Source organism: Stenella coeruleoalba (assembly GCF_951394435.1).
Source record: "Stenella coeruleoalba genome assembly, chromosome: 7".
In the NCBI taxonomy this organism is placed as follows: Eukaryota; Metazoa; Chordata; class Mammalia; order Artiodactyla; family Delphinidae; genus Stenella; species Stenella coeruleoalba.
Genome location: NC_137153.1, coordinates 70,357,007 through 70,376,763, shown reverse-complemented (window position 1 = coordinate 70,376,763; position 19,757 = coordinate 70,357,007). Strand labels below are relative to the sequence as shown.

At 42.2% G+C, this 19,757-nt stretch overlaps 1 protein-coding gene across 5 annotated transcripts in view; it reads left to right on the top strand.

Annotated features, from left to right (window-relative positions):
- Positions 1–19,757, top strand: part of SMARCA2 (SWI/SNF related BAF chromatin remodeling complex subunit ATPase 2) — a 172,943-nt gene that overhangs the window by 90,125 nt on the left and 63,061 nt on the right. For all 5 annotated transcript variants that reach the window (XM_079925948.1, XM_079925950.1, XM_079925949.1 and 2 more), the window contains exons 24-27: positions 4,217–4,380; positions 8,416–8,643; positions 12,394–12,471; positions 17,403–17,621. In XM_079925948.1, coding sequence (XP_079782074.1) covers positions 4,217–4,380; positions 8,416–8,643; positions 12,394–12,471; positions 17,403–17,621 — 689 coding nt within the window. The remainder of the gene's footprint in view (positions 1–4,216; positions 4,381–8,415; positions 8,644–12,393; positions 12,472–17,402; positions 17,622–19,757) is intronic.

The following is a 19,757-nucleotide window of genomic DNA, read 5'->3' as shown; positions in this document are numbered from 1 at the left end:
TGGGCTCTAGCTCGCAGGCTCAGTAGTTGTGGTGCACGGGCTTAGTTGCTCCACGGCATGTGGGATCTTCCCGGAGCAGGGCTCAACCTCGTGTCCCCTGCATTGGCAGGCAGATTCTTAACCACTGCGCCACCAGGGAAGTCCCGAGAGAGTATCTTTAATATTCTGTTGGTTGCTGTCCTTATTGTGATAATCATAATAGTCATAAAAGCTAATGTTTATGGAAGACCTACTACATGTGGGATGCCAGGCTAAGCACTTCATGAGCATTATTCATTTAATTTTCTCAACAAACAAGCTTCTGTTATCCCCTTCTTACCAGGTACGAATATGATCCCATTTAATAGATGTGAAAACAGAGGTTTAGAGAGATGAGTTAACTTGTCATAGGTTACACATGAAGCAAATGGTGACATCATGTTCTAACTTAGATGTCTCTGATTCGAAATTAGTTTAGAATCAGTTTTAGCAAATCCAGCAAGATTTATTCCATCTCTGAAAATGCAGCTTACTTTCCTAGAGACATTTGAAGACTGATTTTGAACTGAATTCAAAAATTGTAAGTTGGTTGATTGAAAATGACCAGGCCATTTCAAGAGAATGTGCTGCTCACTGATCCTACCATCAAAGGCCTTACCGTTAGGTTGGAGGAGGCAAGTAAACAAGTTCCAATAAGTGTTACAGATGCCATCGAGAAGGCTGCATGGGCTTCTACCTGGAAGAAACAGCAGCCATTTGTTCTGGGGTTAGAGAGAATTGATGGCAAACAGTCGACATACACATGGATAAATTGGTACACACACTGCCAGCTGTACCACCCTCTTAACCCAGTTGTTAAAATGACTTCAGATTTTCATTGCTGAATTTGATGTCCCAGATTTTTGACCTCAGGGGAAAAAAAAATTTGATGACAGTTAAGTAGATTTTTTTCTGCAGAGATTATGGTTGCATGAATAGATTTAACTACGATTCCATTATAGTCTTTGTTTTCACCGGAAATGATTTTTGAGTGAGAGCAAGTGATGAAGTTACATCCCAGAAGACAACATTTTCCAAAAGCAGCTGAAACTAAGTTAAAGTGACTAATCATGAAAGCCAGGCAGTGTGTTCCTTCTGGCAAAATCTGCAGTTTTCATCACAGTTGCCCTTATTATTAATTGTATGCTTGGTTATGTTCTACATTAAAGCCTATAAGAACATGGGCTTGATACACTTTAAATCCTGTGCCCACCTACAAACAGCATTTCTTTGGCTGGGGCTAAACCCTGACACGGTAGTTTGACTCTCCTTGAACAATGTCCCAAAGATTGCTGATGAACAGCAGAGATCTTGGCTTGGAGAACCTTTGACTAATGGAAATGGTAACCCAGCAAATTCTGAACCTTGTAATAAGAAATGCCATAGCTTTGCATGAAAAGTGACTCAATCGTATTTTTTCCTGGCTTTATAATGTGTCAAGTTCCAAGCTACATATATGATTTAAATACACACCAGATAATATGGTCCGTCTGTTTGCTTGAAGTGTCTAGCATAGGGCCTAAAAACTCTTTTGACCAGATAATTTTGATATCCCTTTTGTTTTTCAGTGCTTTATTTTTCATTTAGTGTTATTTCATCCCAAGTAGGCATATCCACTAATTCGTTTTATTTATATCTTAATGCATGTAATTGTTAACTGATTATTCTTCAGTTCAGTGGATCAAAAGTGAACTTCTACCCTCTTAGTATATAGATGCACAGTTTTTGTACCCTGATGTCAGAAAATAGACACAGTTGGTCCCTCGTCCCTCAGTATCCAAGGTGGGGGCTTGGTTCCAGGAACCCCACAAATACCAGAATCTGCAGCTGCTCAAGCCCCTGATATAAAACAGTGTAGTGGGACTTCCCCGGCAGTCCCATAGTTAAGGCTCTGCCTTCCAATGCAGGGGGCGCAGGTTTGATCCCTGGTCGGGGAACTAAGATTCCACATGCCGTGCAGTATGGCCAAAAATTAAAAAGACAAACAAACAAGCCAAAAAACCAGTGTAGTATTTGCATGTAATCAATCTATGCGCATCCTCCCATATACTTTAAATCATGTCTGGATTACTTATGATACCTAATGCAATGTAAAGGCTATGTAAATAGTTGCTGGTGCTTGGCAAATTCAAATTATGCTTTTCCGGAACTTTCTGGAATTCTTAATTTGGAATTTGGAGTACTTTTGATCCACTGTTGATTGAATCCCTGGATGATGCACAGCCCCTAGGTACAAAGGGACGACTATACCATTATCTCTGGGAACTCCGTCTTTCCCCATTTTGGAAGTGTTTGCTTTTTTTTTTTTTTTTTGGTTTCTTTGGCTTTTCCTTCACTTTAAGGCAGAGGGTAAATATGTGAACCAGTAATCTATGTGAGTAATTTTTTAAAAAAATCATTGCACCTGGGCAAATGATGTAGCAAAATGGGTTCATGATAGACCAGCACGTGTCTTCCATTAGCATCCTGAGCAGATAGTTTATCGTGATCTCAGAAAGCCAATTCTGAAAATAAGAGAAAAAAGGGCACCACGTGTTTGAAACCTCATTTAACAAAACACATTTCACGTTCCTCCCCGCAAATCTAAATTCTTACAATTCATCATTGCAGGATTTGACCAGGTTGCAAAACTTGAAATCTGATTTGGAAAGTAGAATGAGCTCTAAAGAACATTGCTTCATTGAATGGGGACTCCCAAAGCCCCTTGTTTCTAATCCCCGTTTGCTGTATTCAGGAATGTTCTTTTTCCCTCCTCAGGAGGGTACTTACTGTTTTTATTAATATGAAAACCAGATCTCCCCATGTTTGGGAACTTGAACCTCCACAGTAACTCGATTCCATTAGCTGGAGTCACTTAGATGTTTTAATGCTCTGAAATAAATTTTCAGTATATTTTCATCGTTAAAAAAAAAACACCATGTAGAAATAATATTTGTACAACAGGTGGTTAGGGACTATCATGTAACATACATATATATGTCCCAACAGCCTAAGACCTTTTTCAGAACTCTGCAGCTACACTTTTCTGGTGAAATATATTCAGATGGAATATGGTAGGTTTTTTTCCTTTCCACAATGCAGTTCATGAAATGGCCAGGTAAATACATTACAAATACATTGTATGTGATTGAGGGGCTGATTTGGGATGCAAGTCTGGGTACCTTGGTGCCCTAAAAGTGAGTACTATTCTCTGGGGTTTCATACTCTCTGCTTATTCACTGTTTCGGAGTCTCATCAGATACCATGGGGCGAGCCATCGCCAGGTGTATTACATGCTGCTTTGTATGGTTATAGTTTATAACTCAGCGGAGCAGAATGTCAACATGAGAAACCAACTGAGAGATTCCTTTTTTTTTTTTTTTGAGTTATTTTGGCTTCAAGTCTTGCTAACAAGGATAAAAATATTCCATTCACATTTTATGTTTTTACCAGCCGGATCATGCTCAGTAGCCATCTGAATGGTAAAATACAGTAGAAATAGATTTACTTTTGTTTCCATTCTCTTGGGCATGAACAAGTCCTCACTCTAAAGCCTATTGGCAAAGTAGCTTTAAGCCATTATAATCAATCTTTTAGGCACATGTGTGTGTGTGTTAAATTATTTGGTGTTTTCAAGCATAAAAATAAATTCAGAGGGGGCTTCCCTGGTGGCGCGGTGGTTGAGGGTCCGCCTGCCTATGCAGGGGATGTGGGTTCGTGCCCCGGTCCGGGAGGATCCCACATGCTGTGGAGCGGCTGGGCCTGTGAGCCATGGCCGCTGAGCCTGCGCGTCCGGAGCCTGTGCTCCGCAGCGGGAGAGGCCACAACAGTGAGAGGCCCGCGTACCGCAAAAAAAAAAAAAAAATTCAGGAAATGTTTCCACCAAGTTTTAGGTTGACATAAGAATGTTATAGGATATGTCAGTTTCACAGTTGCCCAGTCAGAATGTTTAAACTCTTTTCAACATTTTGGAACAATGAGTAGTAGACAGAGTATTCCTTCTTATTTAGAGAAAAGTCTCTCAACTATCTCTCTAATTTTTTTTTTAATTGCAAGATGTTCAAAGTTCCTTTCAAAAGTGCAAAAACCTTAGGGGATTTCCTCACCAATACTAAGAGGAGTCTGAGTCTGTTTCTCAAGGAAGTAGGCCTTTTTGTCTAACTCTGTGACATTTTCAGACAGGAGTTAATTGTCAAATTTATTTTTCTTATCCCCTCAGGCACCACCAAGTCTGAAGATCGTGCTGCTTTGCTGAAGAAATTCAATGAACCTGGGTCCCAGTATTTCATTTTCTTGCTGAGCACGAGAGCTGGAGGCCTGGGCTTAAATCTCCAGGCAGCTGATACCGTGGTCATCTTTGACAGCGACTGGAATCCTCATCAGGTGTGCATGTCTCTGACTTGGGTGCCCAGGCCTTCCTTCCGGAGAGGAACTGAAAGACTAGCAGTTCCCTCCCTCATATACATTTATGGGGCAGAGCACATTTCTAAACGAGTGGACCATTTCCTCAAAGGGAAAATAGCCCAGCACATTATTATGGCTGTTTTCTTATCTCCCTTGGAACATAGATATTGAGATCTCTTGCACACGCCTTTGGTGTACCTTTGAAGAGTTCAAGTTTGGGGGACAAAGACTCAAGTTTCTGCCTAGTTTTAAGCCATCCCCCCACCCCCCTACCCCATCTCCTGGGATTGCCGCTGAACAAAGCATATTTAGTTAAGGATAAATCAAAAATGTTCCAAGGGCTTCCCTGGTGGCGTGGTGGTTGAGAGTCCGCCTGCCGATGCAGGGGACGTGGGTTCGTGCCCCGGTCCGGGAAGATCCCACATGCCGCGGAGCGGCTGGGCCCGTGAGCCATGGCCGCTGAGCCTGCGTGTCCGGAGCCTGTGCTCCGCAACGGGAGAGGCCGCGACAGTGAGAGGCCCGCGTACCACAAAAAAAAAAAAAAAAAAAAAAATGTTACAAGATAAAAACAACATAAAACAGCTAACATTTATTGGATCCTCACTCTATGCCAGCCTCTTTTTTTTTTTTTCTTTTGCGGTACGCGGGCCTCTCACTGTCGCGGCCTCTCCCGTTGCGGAGCACAGGCTCCGGACACGCAGGCTCAGCGGCCATGGCTCACGGGCCCAGCCGCTCCGCGGCATGTGGGATCTTCCCGGACCGGGGCACGAACCCACGTCCCCTGCATCGGCAGGCGGACTCTCAACCACCACGCCACCAGGGAAGCCCCTGTAATTATTCTTTATTATGTTGAATCAAAATTAACACACATGGATGAAATAGGGTTTATTTGACATAGGTTGACAGATTGAAGATACAGACCTTAAAGTTGCTGACTGGAGGTCGCTGCTAAAGTCAAAGATAGAACATATGAATGTAGGATTAGCACTAAAACCCCTCGGGATTATCAAGACTCTCATTCCCAAACTGTTATGAGAAACATGGGTTGGCACTTTATTTTATTCATTTTAACCCATGAAGCTGGAGCTGTGTTGTTATTACAGAATGGTCAACCACACAGTTACTTTGGAGGTCCTTTTCTCAGGCTGTGTTCTTGTCTTCAGCTATAATCACACCTAAATCAGTATGATGGGCTTTCAGACCACGGAGACCTCAGAATTGGTGAATAATCCATTCAGTGATTACAACGCTTCTTTCTTCGTCGTAATGCCTCCCCCCCATTTTTGGCTTAGGGGCCCACAGGCTTACCTTGCGTAAACTTCTTCAGCCTAGAAATCGTCATTTTTGCTATTTTTCAAATAGATAGATCATCTTACATTAAAGTTTTTTTGTCTTGTTTTTTGGGTTTGCTTGTTTGTTTGTTTATTTTGGCTGTGTCGGGTCTTCGTTACGGCCTGCGTGATCCTTTGTTGAGGCATGCGAGATCTTTCGTTGTGGCCCACGGGCTTCTTTCTAGTTGTGGCGTGCGGGTTTTCTCCCTCTAGTTGTGGCACGTGGGGTCCAGAGCACGCGGGCTCTGTAGTTTGCTGCACGCAGGCTCTCTCGTTGAGGCGCACGAGCTCAGTAGTTGTGGTACGCAGGCTTAGTTGCCCCGCGGCACGTGGGATCTTATTTCCCCGATCAAGGATCAAACCCGCCTCCCCTGAATTGGAAGGCAGATTCTTTACCACTGGACCACCAGGGAAGTCCCTAGATAGATCATCTTAAACATACCAAAAAAACACCACTGCTGCCACCACCACCAAAAAAAAAGCAAAAAACTAATTGCTGTAAGCACCCAGGGGTTCAAGAACTTGTTGCCCTGTTGGTAGATGGTCCATGCCCTCTACTTCCTCACCTGGCATGTTCTGCCGCCACCTGTGCCTTAGTGTTTTGTAGGTTATCAGCATCTTCTAGGACAGGGGTCAGCAAACTGCAACCCAGGGCTGAGTCTGGCCCGCAACCTGAGTTTGGACCACCTGAAAGCAAAGCATGGTTCTCACATTTAAAAGTATAAAAATGTAAATTGCAAAAGAAAGAAAAACGATTACCAGCCTCTTGGTGAGAACAGTTGCTCAGTGTTTGCTCTTGGCCAAGATAGCCTGGACTGTTTACCACTGGGCCCATTCTGGAAGCAGTGTGTGACCCCTTTTCTAGGAAATAATCAGGAGGTTGATGACACAGAACTTGCCAGCGTGGCTGCTGCTCAGCCGTTCTGGGGAAGATGTGTGGAGAGAGATGACTGAGCTCAGGGCTCCAACAGAAAATGACGTTTAGCGTTTCCACGCCGCCCCCGCCCCCCACTTTGGATTTTAATGACCCACCTCACTTTCTCCTCTTTGGAAAATAATCTAATTTGGATGAGTCCCAGCTGTATTCATGGTTCAGCTCTCCCATATTTATAGTCACTTCTTCAAATATCTTCTGAGGAAAACCTTTTGCCCAATTAGTCATTTAATTGTAAAGGTCCCTGCAGCAAAGACAGGTCTCCTGGGCAGACTTCGGCCTGTTGTCTCCTTGTGCTGTCTAGGTGACCAAGAAACTCATCTGGTCAAGACGATGGTCTTACAGCTGTAGCAGGGTATCAGCTCTGTGCAAAAGAGGGTGCCAGGGATGCAGGATGCAGGGGACAGACCTTTGCCCTAAAGATGTACACGGGTCTAATGGGGGACGCATGGAAACAGCTAATTAGCATTGGAGAGATCGTCACCTGGACCAGAATGAACAAAAGTGATGTACCAAGAAGTTTTTATGGCATAGTCTTAAGATTAGGTAGCTCTGCTTCATAGCTTTATGACGGTTTTTATTTAAAGATTTCATTAAAACCTTATTTTTTTATTATAAGAGTAATATACATTCAAAGCAGAAAAAAATTGCCAAACCACATGAAAGTAAAATGAAGAAAACTTAATAACACCTATAATCTTAATACCTGCAGATATAAACATTATTAGCTTCTTGGTATTTGTCCTTCCTGCCTTTTCTTGGTACAGATAAATGTATGCACATAAGATCATAATGTACATACTCATATATAACTTGTAGTTTTCAGTTATTATAGCTTTATGATGTATCATTGAGTTTTCTAAATGAGAGTATAATTGTTAATGTACTATGTTGTATATACATAGAGTAAAAAACTGTAATTTATTTAACCAATCTGTTATTGTTGAATGTTTATTTAATTCTGCTTTTTTAAAAAAACATTATAAATGATATATAATGCTGAGAGGTACATCCTTACTGTAAGTCTTTGTGCATATCCATGATTATTCCCGTAGGATACCTTCCCAAGAATTGAAATTTCTGAGTCAGGGGCCATACCCAGTTTCAACACTTTTGATACATAGTGCTAAATTTCTATGCCCCCAAAGTTGTCCATTTTACTACTCCGCTAGCAATCTTTTCATTCCCCGAACTAAAGATTGAGCCTTTGATGGAATTAGATCCCAGGAAATTTGCTACATGGGTAATCATTGTATGAACAGTGTGTGTTTATGTGTATAATGTATGTGTGTATAATTCAGCAATGTCTTAAAAATCACCTTTAACGCCTTCCTTTAACCTTGCAACTTAGGGTTAGTTTTAGTTAATATCCAAGTCATAATTCTGACACCAAATTTATTTTTATTTATTTAATTTTTTTTTTTAGTTAGGGACAAATCTGATAGTGAACCTAGGGACAGATTAAACACACACACACACACACACAGACACACAAACACATCTTGAGACCTGGATTTCAAAACCTGAGGTGTATTTCAGTTGGCTAATTTGAACCCAGTCTCCCTCAACTAGGAATGACCTTGAATTTTTCTGAAGAAGGTAGCTTGTATATTTTGAAAGTGTAAGCAGAATCTTGCATTAGTGAAGGTGGGTTAAAGAACGCTTCCATAGTTCCCTCTTGGGTGTGTGACCTGTCTGCTAGGCTAATCCAGGCACAGTGGCCCTCAAACACGTGGTTTTCTCAAACAGGACCTGCAGGCACAAGACCGCGCTCACCGCATCGGCCAGCAGAACGAGGTCCGCGTGCTGAGACTCTGCACCGTGAACAGTGTGGAGGAAAAGATCCTCGCAGCCGCCAAGTACAAGCTGAACGTGGATCAGAAAGTGATCCAGGCAGGCATGTTTGATCAGAAGTCTTCAAGCCACGAGCGGAGGGCATTCCTGCAAGCCATACTGGAGCACGAAGAGGAAAATGAGGTATCCCAGAAAGCCAAGTCTGTGAAATCAGTGATCTTGTGTCTTGCAAGGCTTGGGAAGAACCTCTTTGTTCTTTAAAGAATTTCTTGAGCTGGGGTGAATTAAAATGAATGAATTAGCTGCTTTGTTACACCCCAAGCACAAAAAGCCTGTGAAACATCCAAACGAGTGTCTAAAAAGCAGTTGCTAGAGGGACCTGAAGGCTTGGCCATCCAATGCTTCCCTGGTTTCTGCCGGGAGGTGCAGCCTGCATGCTTGATTGTACTGTAAGTGCTGCCCTCTGTAGGCCAGATGCAGAACCGCAGAGAGGCCGCTTGCAGGAACAAAATTGCTAGATGAGACAACACAAAGCTGGAAGGGTCACTCCTTGCCTTTTCTTTCTCCATCCTTCAGAGCCCTTTGTCTCTATTGCCTTTTTATCAGGGATCACAGCACTTCAGTGTGTTTGTAGGATAAGCCCTCAAAGCTGTTTTTAGCTCTTTGAGTCATACTTTTACTGGAAAAGAGTGACCTTAACCTCCACTCCAAATGCTCCTGTAAGAGCTGACCAACGGCTGAGAAAATTATTGGCTAAAAAAAAAAATCTCTTTTTACTTGCCAACATTGTTCAAAGAGTGCATTGATTATGTTTCTCTCAGGGGATCTTTGGGTAGCTGTATTTTTTTAGATTGCCAGTCTTAGTAATTCTATACTAAATTTTCATCCCCAGATGGATTTGAAATAGATTAAAAGACATAGTTCTTATGTAGTCTAGAAAACTGAACAAAATACCAGTGCCAGTCCTTACCATAAAATTGGCTTGGGATGGACAAATTTGGTTTGGTGTGCCCATGTTCGTAAGTGGAAGAATGGGTTTATCTTATCTATTCATGTGGAATACTATTTTCATTGCGTACATTAGATATACAGTTGACCCTTAAACAACACAGTTTGAGCTGTGTGGGTCCACTTTCATGTGGATGCTTTTCTGTAGTAAGTACTACAGCACTACATGGGTCCAGAGTTGGTTGACTCCATGGGTGAGGAGGAACTGTGGAATCGGACAGCCGATTTACGATTTACATGTAAGATATACATAGATTAACCCCAGATGTTCAAGTGTCAACTGTAGTTTGATTTTGCCTTAAGTAGGATGTTTTTGAAATCTTCTATAAATTATAAACCAAATTCTTTCAAAAATCTCATGTAGTTTTTTTTTCTGAAATAAGTGGAAATGTGAAGTAGTCCTTGATATTTAAAGTCATCCTGAAATGAATCTTTTTGCAAATTGAAGAGCGCTTTTCTGTCATACCTCTTCACTTGTCAGTCTTATATGTTTGATTAGTTATCTATTAGATTTCACTAAAGTGATGAACAATGCATATGCACATACATTCACGCATGTTTTTGAAATTTTGATCTCAAATAGTTGACCACGTCTGATTCTGGAAGTTGAATACTTGATACAGATTCGACTCTCAAAATTGAAGTAGCTGATACACATTTAGAATCAGATTTTCAGGTGATTTTTTTGGTTGGTTTTTACACACATGGAAATTTAACAAATGAAATACTAGGGTGAGTGATATATACTGTCACAAAGCAGGTGTGGGCAGAGCTGATACCCAGCCAGGAGTCTCCCTGATGTTTTTGCTTTCTGTTTTGTGTAGGCCTTGTGAAGATAGTCCCCAGCCTGGTTTAGGGGGAGTGTAGGGTTGCCTGGAGCTTTCCAACCTTCCTAAGCCTCAGGGAGATGTTGATCCCTCCCAGTCCTGAGGGCCCCCGCAGGACATTTGGTCCTGTCCACAGCATCCATCAGACATTTGGTCCGGACCGAAGGGTCCTCGATATTTGATCCTATCCAAAACCACTTGTCAGGGACCAAATATCCTCATGGATGTTTTGGATGGGACCAAATTTCAAGAACCTTTCGGCGTGAACCGAATGTCTTATGGACATTTTGGACAGGACGGAATGTCTGCTAACCTTGCGGGACACCAGGTGGGGCCTGCAGTGCAATCCGGCGCCGGTGGCTTCTAACGGTGAGCAGCCTGGCTGGGGCTCCACACCCCTTCCAGGCTCTCCGTGTGTCAGACAGATGTTATCATTTTCTGGATGGCATGCGTCCTGATATGAAAATGTTTGGGGACACTGATAGCCTGCAGTCAAGGGCTCTGGTCCTGAATGTCAGAGGCAGCATCACCATGGTTGACGGACCATGGAACATTCGGGCACAAGGAACCCAGGAAGATTTATTGCCCACTTGTTCTCTGTGAAGGCCAGGCCGCTGTAGACAGGCTTCTTGCCAGTTTACAAGAGCATCTTTTCATCTTGGGCTTGGGGGAAGTCCAACCCGACACTGTATAGGTGATGAGGGGATAACGTGGCCCTAGGAATAGGGTGGGCAGAAGCAGGACATCTTTTCCCCAGTGGATACATTAACCGAATTCTTTGTACCTTAAAGTCTCAGCCCACTCCCAGCTAGTCTATTTCATTGTCAGATGAAATGAAATAATGTGTTTAGACAGATTGCCTTCCATCTAGAGAGGAACTAGCATAGAAAGTTTTTCACAAGTAATTCTTATCTTGAGTCATCAGTTTTCACTTGATTGAATTGCATTCATTTCTTACACGGTGCGCAAGACATTATCTTGAGAGCAGGCAGAGTCGTCTCATTTAAGCTGCTAGGCCACCCGTCCTCTTTCTAGAACAGGTTGCCTTGTTTTGAACATAGGATTTGGGAAATTGGATGTTTGAAGTTCTGGGTTTCCCTTTCGTCCCTCTGCTGATACATCGAAACTCCCCATTTGATTTTTAACAAGCTCGCTCGACATACGATAAAAATAATTTTGGGCGGTAAGTTCTGTAGTATCTGCCCAACTTTTAGAATCTTTTTTTTAAAGTGTGAAAATCATAGCATAACATTTCTAAAAAATTTGAGAACTGTTGGTTTCTGAGGAATTTTCAGAGCCATAAGGTGCCTTGGTCTAACATACTGTCAAATGAAAATGTGAGGCCTTAGGTAGTTGCTTTCTCTACCTCATTTCAATGATTTTCATTAAGAAGAGTCTTGTGGAGGTTTTGTTATTGCTACCTTTTGAGTTGTCGTGTCCACAGCTCTAACATGAGCGTAACAGTGCCCACCGAAATACATATTAAACATATTTTAAAGGCTATGTATTCGACACACACACACACACACACACACACACACACACACACATACACATATGTATGATTTTTATGGTCTTGCATGGTGCCTTGCCACTAAGTTTCACATACTCATGTCCTTTGTAAAGCTTTGAAAATAAGCATTTATGTTGGGGATAAGGTAAAGAATTAAAGGAATTAATGTTAGGCCCTTTCTCATGGGGATTTCCTTATTTAAATCCTACATCTTCTCTGTGAAGGAAATGTCATGCCCACTTTACAGATGAGGTCATTGAGGCGGGGAGACATAACTTGTTCTAACTTGCTCTAAAAGTAAGGGAATCAAGATACACCCCTGCCCCGAGAGAACCAGTATGTCTTAGAGAGTGCACCACCTTTCCTCCCTAAACAGATTGTGCTCTGGGAAGATGGTTTGAATCGCTTGCAAAATAATAATGGCAAGTACTATACCCAGTGACCCTTCTGTTTTCTTTCTGGCTTGAGAAATGGGGTCCCACTGGTCTGGAGGACTGATTCACCTTACTTATCAGTACCTCAGCCCAATTGTCCAGCCTCTCTCCGGAAGCCTGTTAAATTGTTCTGTTCTGGTCTTAACCCCAGGAAGAAGATGAAGTACCCGACGATGAGACTCTGAACCAAATGATCGCTCGACGAGAGGAGGAATTTGATCTTTTTATGGTAACGTTACAGAAAATCATGGAAACAAATGCCTCATTCCTCTCCCTCCTTTTCTGTTAAACACAAGATGTCTGGGGCCTGTGTGCCCTGGCCAAATTTCATTTGTGAAGCCGGGGCCTTTCCTTCAGTTCAGAGCCTGCAAATTGCCTGGCTTTAGCCTGCAGACATATTTTGTTTGGCCCATGCCATGTCTTTTTTAAAAATTTCGAATCCGTTGCCAACGCAAAAAGAATCCTGATTTCTGGCTTCTCGTGAAAACTGAACATGGGCAGTAATACCAGGCCCACATCTCTCTATGGAAGCGTTTGGCTACGGCTTCGCAGCAGCTGCGTCCTCAGGACAGGCCATGTGGTCTACCACAGACACCCCCCCCCCCCCACTTCCAGCTCATTTCTGATCCTGGCCAGCATCCTTCAGGAAACCTGCCCTGCTCCTCTAGGTAGAGTTCACAGCTATTCCCTAGCTGTCTCCTTAGCAATCAAAACAAATATGCTTCCTGGGGGCGCAACAGGGGGGCGGAGAGCAACTAAAATGACATGGTCCTGCCTCTTGTTATTGTTGAAGAGAGTCTGCTTAAGCAACCTTCCAGATGTGCATCAAGGTGTAGACTTCACTTAAAGATCAAAACTGGTTGCATTTCACCGGTACAAAGCAGATGCAAAAGAACCTTGACATTTGACCGTTTAACATCCATGGTTTCAACCTTGACGTTCCAAGATAGACGTAGTCATCTGCCATTTTGCTGAAACCCGAATTTGATTATGTGTGTGGCCTGCCTCAAGGTCAGTAGGGAAGGGAGCAACCCCCTTGGCTGGTGAGGGAGGCCCTCAGAAGTCACATTTGACTGTGTTCTTAAGGCATTTGCTATAGCTATTTATTTATCTCTGTATGCACAACACTCAGAACAGTTTCTGGCACGTAGTAGTTGCTTAATAAATATTTGTTGAACGAATGGTGGCATTTGCAAAATTTCGGGCCTTGTGAGGAGGTCAGGATGTATAAAGTTGCAAGGCTGCCCCCCAATACCTTCAGTCATTTTGATCTTTCTAACATTTAGCCTGACCGTGGAGTGAGTAAATAAATGTGAACTGTAACTCTGGTGGTTGAATGCTGAGGAACCCCCAAATCAGAGGTCCCAAATTTGAAGCCCCCAGGTCTCAGATAAGTGATTTGCACGAGTGAAGCAAGTGGACAGGGGTGAGGGGATGGTGGTGAACGGTGAATGGGAGTTGCTTTTTCTCGGGGGGACAGAGCTGCAAGCCCCATGTAGCCAGAAATTCCAAATTTTCAAGAGAAGCTAGAAAGTGAGGTTTTTATATTCAGTCTCCGGACTTCAAAATGTTTGCAACTAAATTCAGTTTTTTATTAGTATTTAACACTTCAAGCCAAACAAAATACGACCCTGGGCCAGATAGGACCCACAGGGTTTGCATTTTCCACCTCTTTAGCCTAGGCAGTCTGAGAAGGGAACCCCAGCTGCATGGAGGCTGACGTTATTTTTGTGGTTTTGTGACTTTTGGGAACAATGATTGTGCTCACACACAGTGATTCAAGATAAAGGACATTTAATTCTTTCTCTGGAAACTTTTAGGTAGCCATGGGAATAAGTCCTACCCTGGGATGTGTACTTTTTTCCCCCTCCTAAATGAACCATCCTACCCAGCTAAGGCCATTTTGAAGAGAAATAACAGAAAAACGACTTTACCAGTATGTTCAACATAGGGTGTTCATAAAACCTAAATTTCTTAACTCATACTGCCAATCACCACCTTTATAGATTATTCTCTGTTTGGGGAGATTAGAGATACACGTAGGAAATAGACATCTTTTCTCTTTTTGAGGAACTTATTAAAATGTAGATGACGAGGGAACACCGAGGCAAGAGGCCCTCAGCTTCCCTGGCTGATCACTGATTGGCAATAATTCAGCACTGCTGTAGCCTCAGATACTCTCGAGGCCCTTGGAAAGGATAAGCTGTCTGCCATTATACAAATTAGATTAGGCCCAGAGATGGAGATTTCCATCAGCAGTCCTGAAATAAGAGAAAAAGAGTACTTCTCTTTTCTGCCTTTTCGGCTGGGTATCTGTAGAAATTGAAAGCCTCAGGGAAAAAAAAAATTGGATGTCTGGCCAAGGCACCGTCTTCTTTTAATTTGGGAATATCAGGCTTGGAACAGGTGAAGCTGGTTAGGGAATATACTTCTCTGTAGGCGTTTTGATTTTGTGAATGTTGTGCTTGTTTCTTAAAGGTTGGCTTCTCATTTCTGGATAATACAGATTTTCAGTTCACTTTGGTTTGGTTTGCTTTGTGTTGGTTTTTTAAAATCTTCTCATCAGCCTGCTGCCTTTGGCCAATTCACTATTCATTAGCACCTCCACCAGGGGGCAGGAAATGAAATTGAATCCTTGCCAGTTCAGTCAGATTAAAAACTGTAGTGAGAAACAAGAATGGAATGTGAGCTAGATTTGGAGTTGGAATATTTAAACTCTTTATCCACTGTTACAAAAACAAAAAGTTAGCTCCCTATATAAAATTAATACAGACGTATTATTTGATTTTATATCATAGGCACTGTAGTTAAATAACACACATGAAGCAGATAGTCTCTTTAAAATAAAACCTTTCTTTCGAACATTTTTCTTGTTTTCTCCTTTTAAAAAATGTGACTTCGAAAGTTATCTCTTATACTGATTACCTGTGAATTCTACCTAAAAGAGATCTTTGACAGGTCAAGATACATATCTGAAACATTTTGCTAACATACAAACATGAAGCTTTCAAGCTGCCCTGCTCCCTTCAAAGGCAACAAGTACTTTTAAAAGTAATTGTACTTGTTAGCATAAGGTTATTGGGTCTTAAGACAAACATATTCATGTAGTATCTGAATAATTAATTACGCTTCGTTGAATATCAACTTCAAAGTTTGTACTGGTCTGCTGCAAGCGGAAATCTCTGGGAAGAGATACAATCCTGAGAACTTTAAGCTTATTAAAAATTGCATCAAAAATATTTGGGGGGGTCTTTCCTAAAAGAAAAAACAAACAGCAAGTGCAATTTATTTTCTTTTGTATTAGAAGAGATTTATTTTCTCAGTGGTGGACTAATGCATGGCATAAGTCATTTTACAAGTCCTCGGTATAGGAGGACTTGTAAAATGTCCTCGTATAACCAAACTCGTATAACCAAAAGTTGAAGCGGCAGTGTTTTATCATCTCTGTGTAGTGCCGTAACCAAAAAATGATTTTTCTTGATAACTATCTAGTAACTATTAGGAGATTACCGTGAGAAGCCCCTCTTTCGATTGTGCTGTTAACAAGGCATCCTCTGTGTGCTAATTATGAAGGTTTTGTGGATCCCATTTCTGAATCCAGAGCATTGGAAGGCAGGATTAAGAGCAGCCTCTCCAGCTAACTATAGCATATGACAGAACAGAACGGCCACATTTATCTACCAATAGGACTCCACCATGCTCCAAGCCTACCCCATCTTGGGAATACAATGATTTCCAAAAATGTTGAAGCATAGTTTAAGTAACTTTGAACTTTAAATAGATTCTAGAGGTCGAATTTGGATTTAAATAGAAATTTCATTTACATTTTGTTACCACTCTCAGCTCTTAAGAAAAAATTAATGTTGAATCCCTGTTTCAGTACGGTAGAACTGAAGGAAGAGGGAAAAGGTAAATCATTTAATGGTTAATGGTCTGTTCGCTTGTACAAATGGTCTAGCCAGTGATAGATACATATAACGAACGTATATAACAATTCAGTGGAGGTTTTATTTGTTTTTCTTTAACCATCAAATTGTTTAGTTATAGGTTAAAGGCAAGTATGTGGCACTTAATTTATTTTCTAGCACACTGGATTTTAAAAAAAGAAAGCAGGAGGTGGGGAAATAGGCATTTTGAAGGCTGTTGAAAGGAAGCCATTTCACTTATATCAGTTGAGATGAGATTACCTTTGAGGTCTGTCACTGTGGCATGATATTTTCATAAGAGCTAAGCTTTTTGAAAGCTAAAGAATTGAGGGACATTCCTCTCCCAGAGCCCAGGGTGCACTAAAAATTCAATGCATTCATGGCCAACTGATTAATAAACCAGTTATGTGCCCACATGTCTGAGTCCAACCGAGGGTGGCTATTTTATAGTGACGCTGGGTGGCTGATTTTTTTTTTCCTGGCTCTTTAATTAAAAGCATGAACCCTATTGAGGTAAAGGAAATTTTCTTAATGAACTTTCCCCTTTATATGCTTGAAGAATACTTCTATACCAGTGCAGCAATGAGTTGTATCACCAGGGCTCATTTTTTTTTAACTCATTTTTATTTTTATTGCGGTATAGTTGATTTACAATGTTCTATCAATTTATGCTGTAATCATTTTTATTTTTTTTATTTATTTATTTTTGCTGTACGCGGGCCTCTCACTGTTGTGGCCTCTCCCGTTGCGGAGCACAGGCTCCGGACGCGCAGGCTCAGCGGCCATGGCTCACGGGCCCAGCCGCTCCGCGGCATGTGGGATCTTCCCGGACCGGGGCACGAACCTGTGTCCCCTGCATCAGCAGGCGGACTCTCAATCCCTGTGCCACCAGGGAAGCCCTGCTGTAATCATTTTTAAAATACATCCCCAATTTGAAATTTCTCACTATTACTTAAGGGGAAGCTTTTGCACCCACATAGACTAAGAAAAGGAATTTTTTAAAGAGTATTTTTTTAAGTGCATAAGTAAATTTCAAAGATGGGTACAGGGGAAGGGAAGAGATTTGGGCCTTGGGGATGAGCTAGAACAAGTCAGCCAGGATACAGAGGCTCCGTGGGAGAAGCTGAAGGGACCCTGCAGCCATAGGAGGTGACTTGTGAAGACTTATGTGCTGCAAGTCTACACCGTACTGAATCCCCTTTCCCTTTGGTGACACTTCTGTTCATCCCTCCAGCGCATGGACATGGACCGGCGGAGGGAGGATGCCCGGAACCCAAAACGCAAGCCCCGCCTGATGGAGGAAGATGAGCTGCCCTCCTGGATTATTAAAGATGATGCCGAGGTGGAACGGCTGACGTGTGAAGAAGAGGAGGAGAAGATCTTCGGGAGGGGGTCTCGCCAGCGCCGGGACGTGGACTACAGCGACGCCCTCACAGAGAAGCAGTGGCTGAGGGTAGGTGTGGCTTTCTCGAATTCTTGCTACGTGGAGTGTTGTTGGCTCAGAGAAATCAGGGGCCTGAGGCTAGAACTGTCTGAGAGGGACCAGTTGCCCGTAGAAGGGGAAGGGCCTCTTGAACATAGATACAGTCATTCTGCTCTTGCAGTGGAGTCATTCTACATTTCACGGCAGGGCCTTGGAAGATAATGAAGAATTGTTTTGCAAGGGCAGAATTGGCCTTTGGAAACACAGGGTTATGAGAGCTATGAGACCCACTAATGTTTTATGACCGATCGCCTGGTCATGCCTCACTGTCTCGGAGTTAGAATCAAAATGTGGAAGAGGGCCTTAGAGGACTTGTTAATTGTCCCCCCTCATTTCATGGTCTTTAATCGGAGTTTCACTTTTGCAAGTCTCGCAGAGAGAGCGTTCAGGACAGCGGCCTCTTCTACCCACGTTATTTCCTAGACCCGAAGAACATTAGCGCTGGAAGGTGCCTTTGTACTCTCTTGGTTTTACAGACGAAGCAGTTGAGGCCCCGAGAGGTTAGGTGATTCCGCAGGATCACACGGCTGACTAGAAATAACAGAATCAGTGAGCGTTGATGCATGTGGGGGCTCGATGTCAGCTCAATCTGATCTGACCGTCGCCAGCGCAGACTAGGGCCTGGGACTCGGGTCACTGACACTGGAAACAGTATTCTGTACTTTGGGGGTTTTGGTTTTTGTTTTCTCTGCTTTGGAAAATGTCAGTTTCTCATTTTGACTGAGGAATGTTATCTCCTAATGTTCGAGCACAGAAATATCAAAATGCTCCCAGGAGCCACGTGTGTGAGTGCTGAGGCCAGTGTGAATCTTCCCTTTGAAGGTTTAGCCGTAATTTCTGTTATTGGGAGCAGACTTAGTACCAAGACAGAACAATCAGGGATGTGCGCTCCAGGCAGCGCCGGTAAATGCGTGCTGGAAATAATAAGGGTGGTTCGGTGAAAACGAAACAAAATAGAAGCTGTTTTTGTGAGTTGTTCATCTTATTGAAAGGGAATATAGTTCGCAAGCTTTGTAAAACATGGATTTTAGGACCCGGGCTGTAAGTAGGTAGGTGGGTCAAAAAGCGATGGGGGAAGTATTGTAAGATTGGATATCAAAGGCGGACAGGTCTTGGCACCATTTGAGATGTGACTTATTCAGGATGTTGTATGATGAGAGAGGCATGACCTAAATTTCGAAAAGATTGAAGCCTGTGGTATCCTGAAAAGGAAGAGACTAAGAAAGCATTGCTCATACTTACGGTTGAGCAATGGCCTATGAAATGTAACTTGTGTGTGACCGTCGTACTGTCGCGTCCAAATATTCCAGTGGCCTCAGAATATGGTTTATGGATTTCTTTTGTTTCACTGTTGTGAGGTTGTAGTTGTATAATTAAGATCCATTCTATAATGGGAAGAGGTTTACTTTAATATTCATTCATGAGCTTGGGAAAATTCTTTTCCCTTTCTCTTTTACGTAAGCAGTAATTTGAATACCTGGAATATTACAGGAGATGAGACGACAATCTAGGCCAACATTCTAAAGTCAGTCTTTATATATGTATAACCTCTAGACACTACAAGCAAAATAATCTCGTTTATCGGGCAAGAAGGTAGTTGAATTTATCATTTTTTCAATAATCAGTGGCAAATGCTCTTCAAAAAATAACGTTATAAATCTTAGGAAGTTTTCACAGTTAGAATACCTCATTTTTTCTCTTCTTCATTCAGTTTATATCACTGATGATTAGCACCATGCTAACACACAGTAGAAACTCAATGAATGCTTGTGAAGATGAAATGATAACCTTAGAAGAGGAAAGTGGAAAGTTTCTAATTTACCAGTAATGTTAGGATAGTATCTGTGTATCTAGTAGACTTCCTTTTTTTTTCTAGGTGGTGTTTCTTCACTGGATTCACATCCTTTTGTCTATAACGTGCACGTCTAAAAATGGAAAACTAGTTTGTTTTACAAAACCACACCATGAAATTGATGTTCATAGTTTTCACCTTAAGGTGCCTTGCAAGATACCAGGTCACCCAAGAAGGACGAAACTGTTCTCAGTGCAGCTTTATTGTAATACAGCTTTTTGTAATCCAATCTTCCGGGAAATGTGCGTCCATGT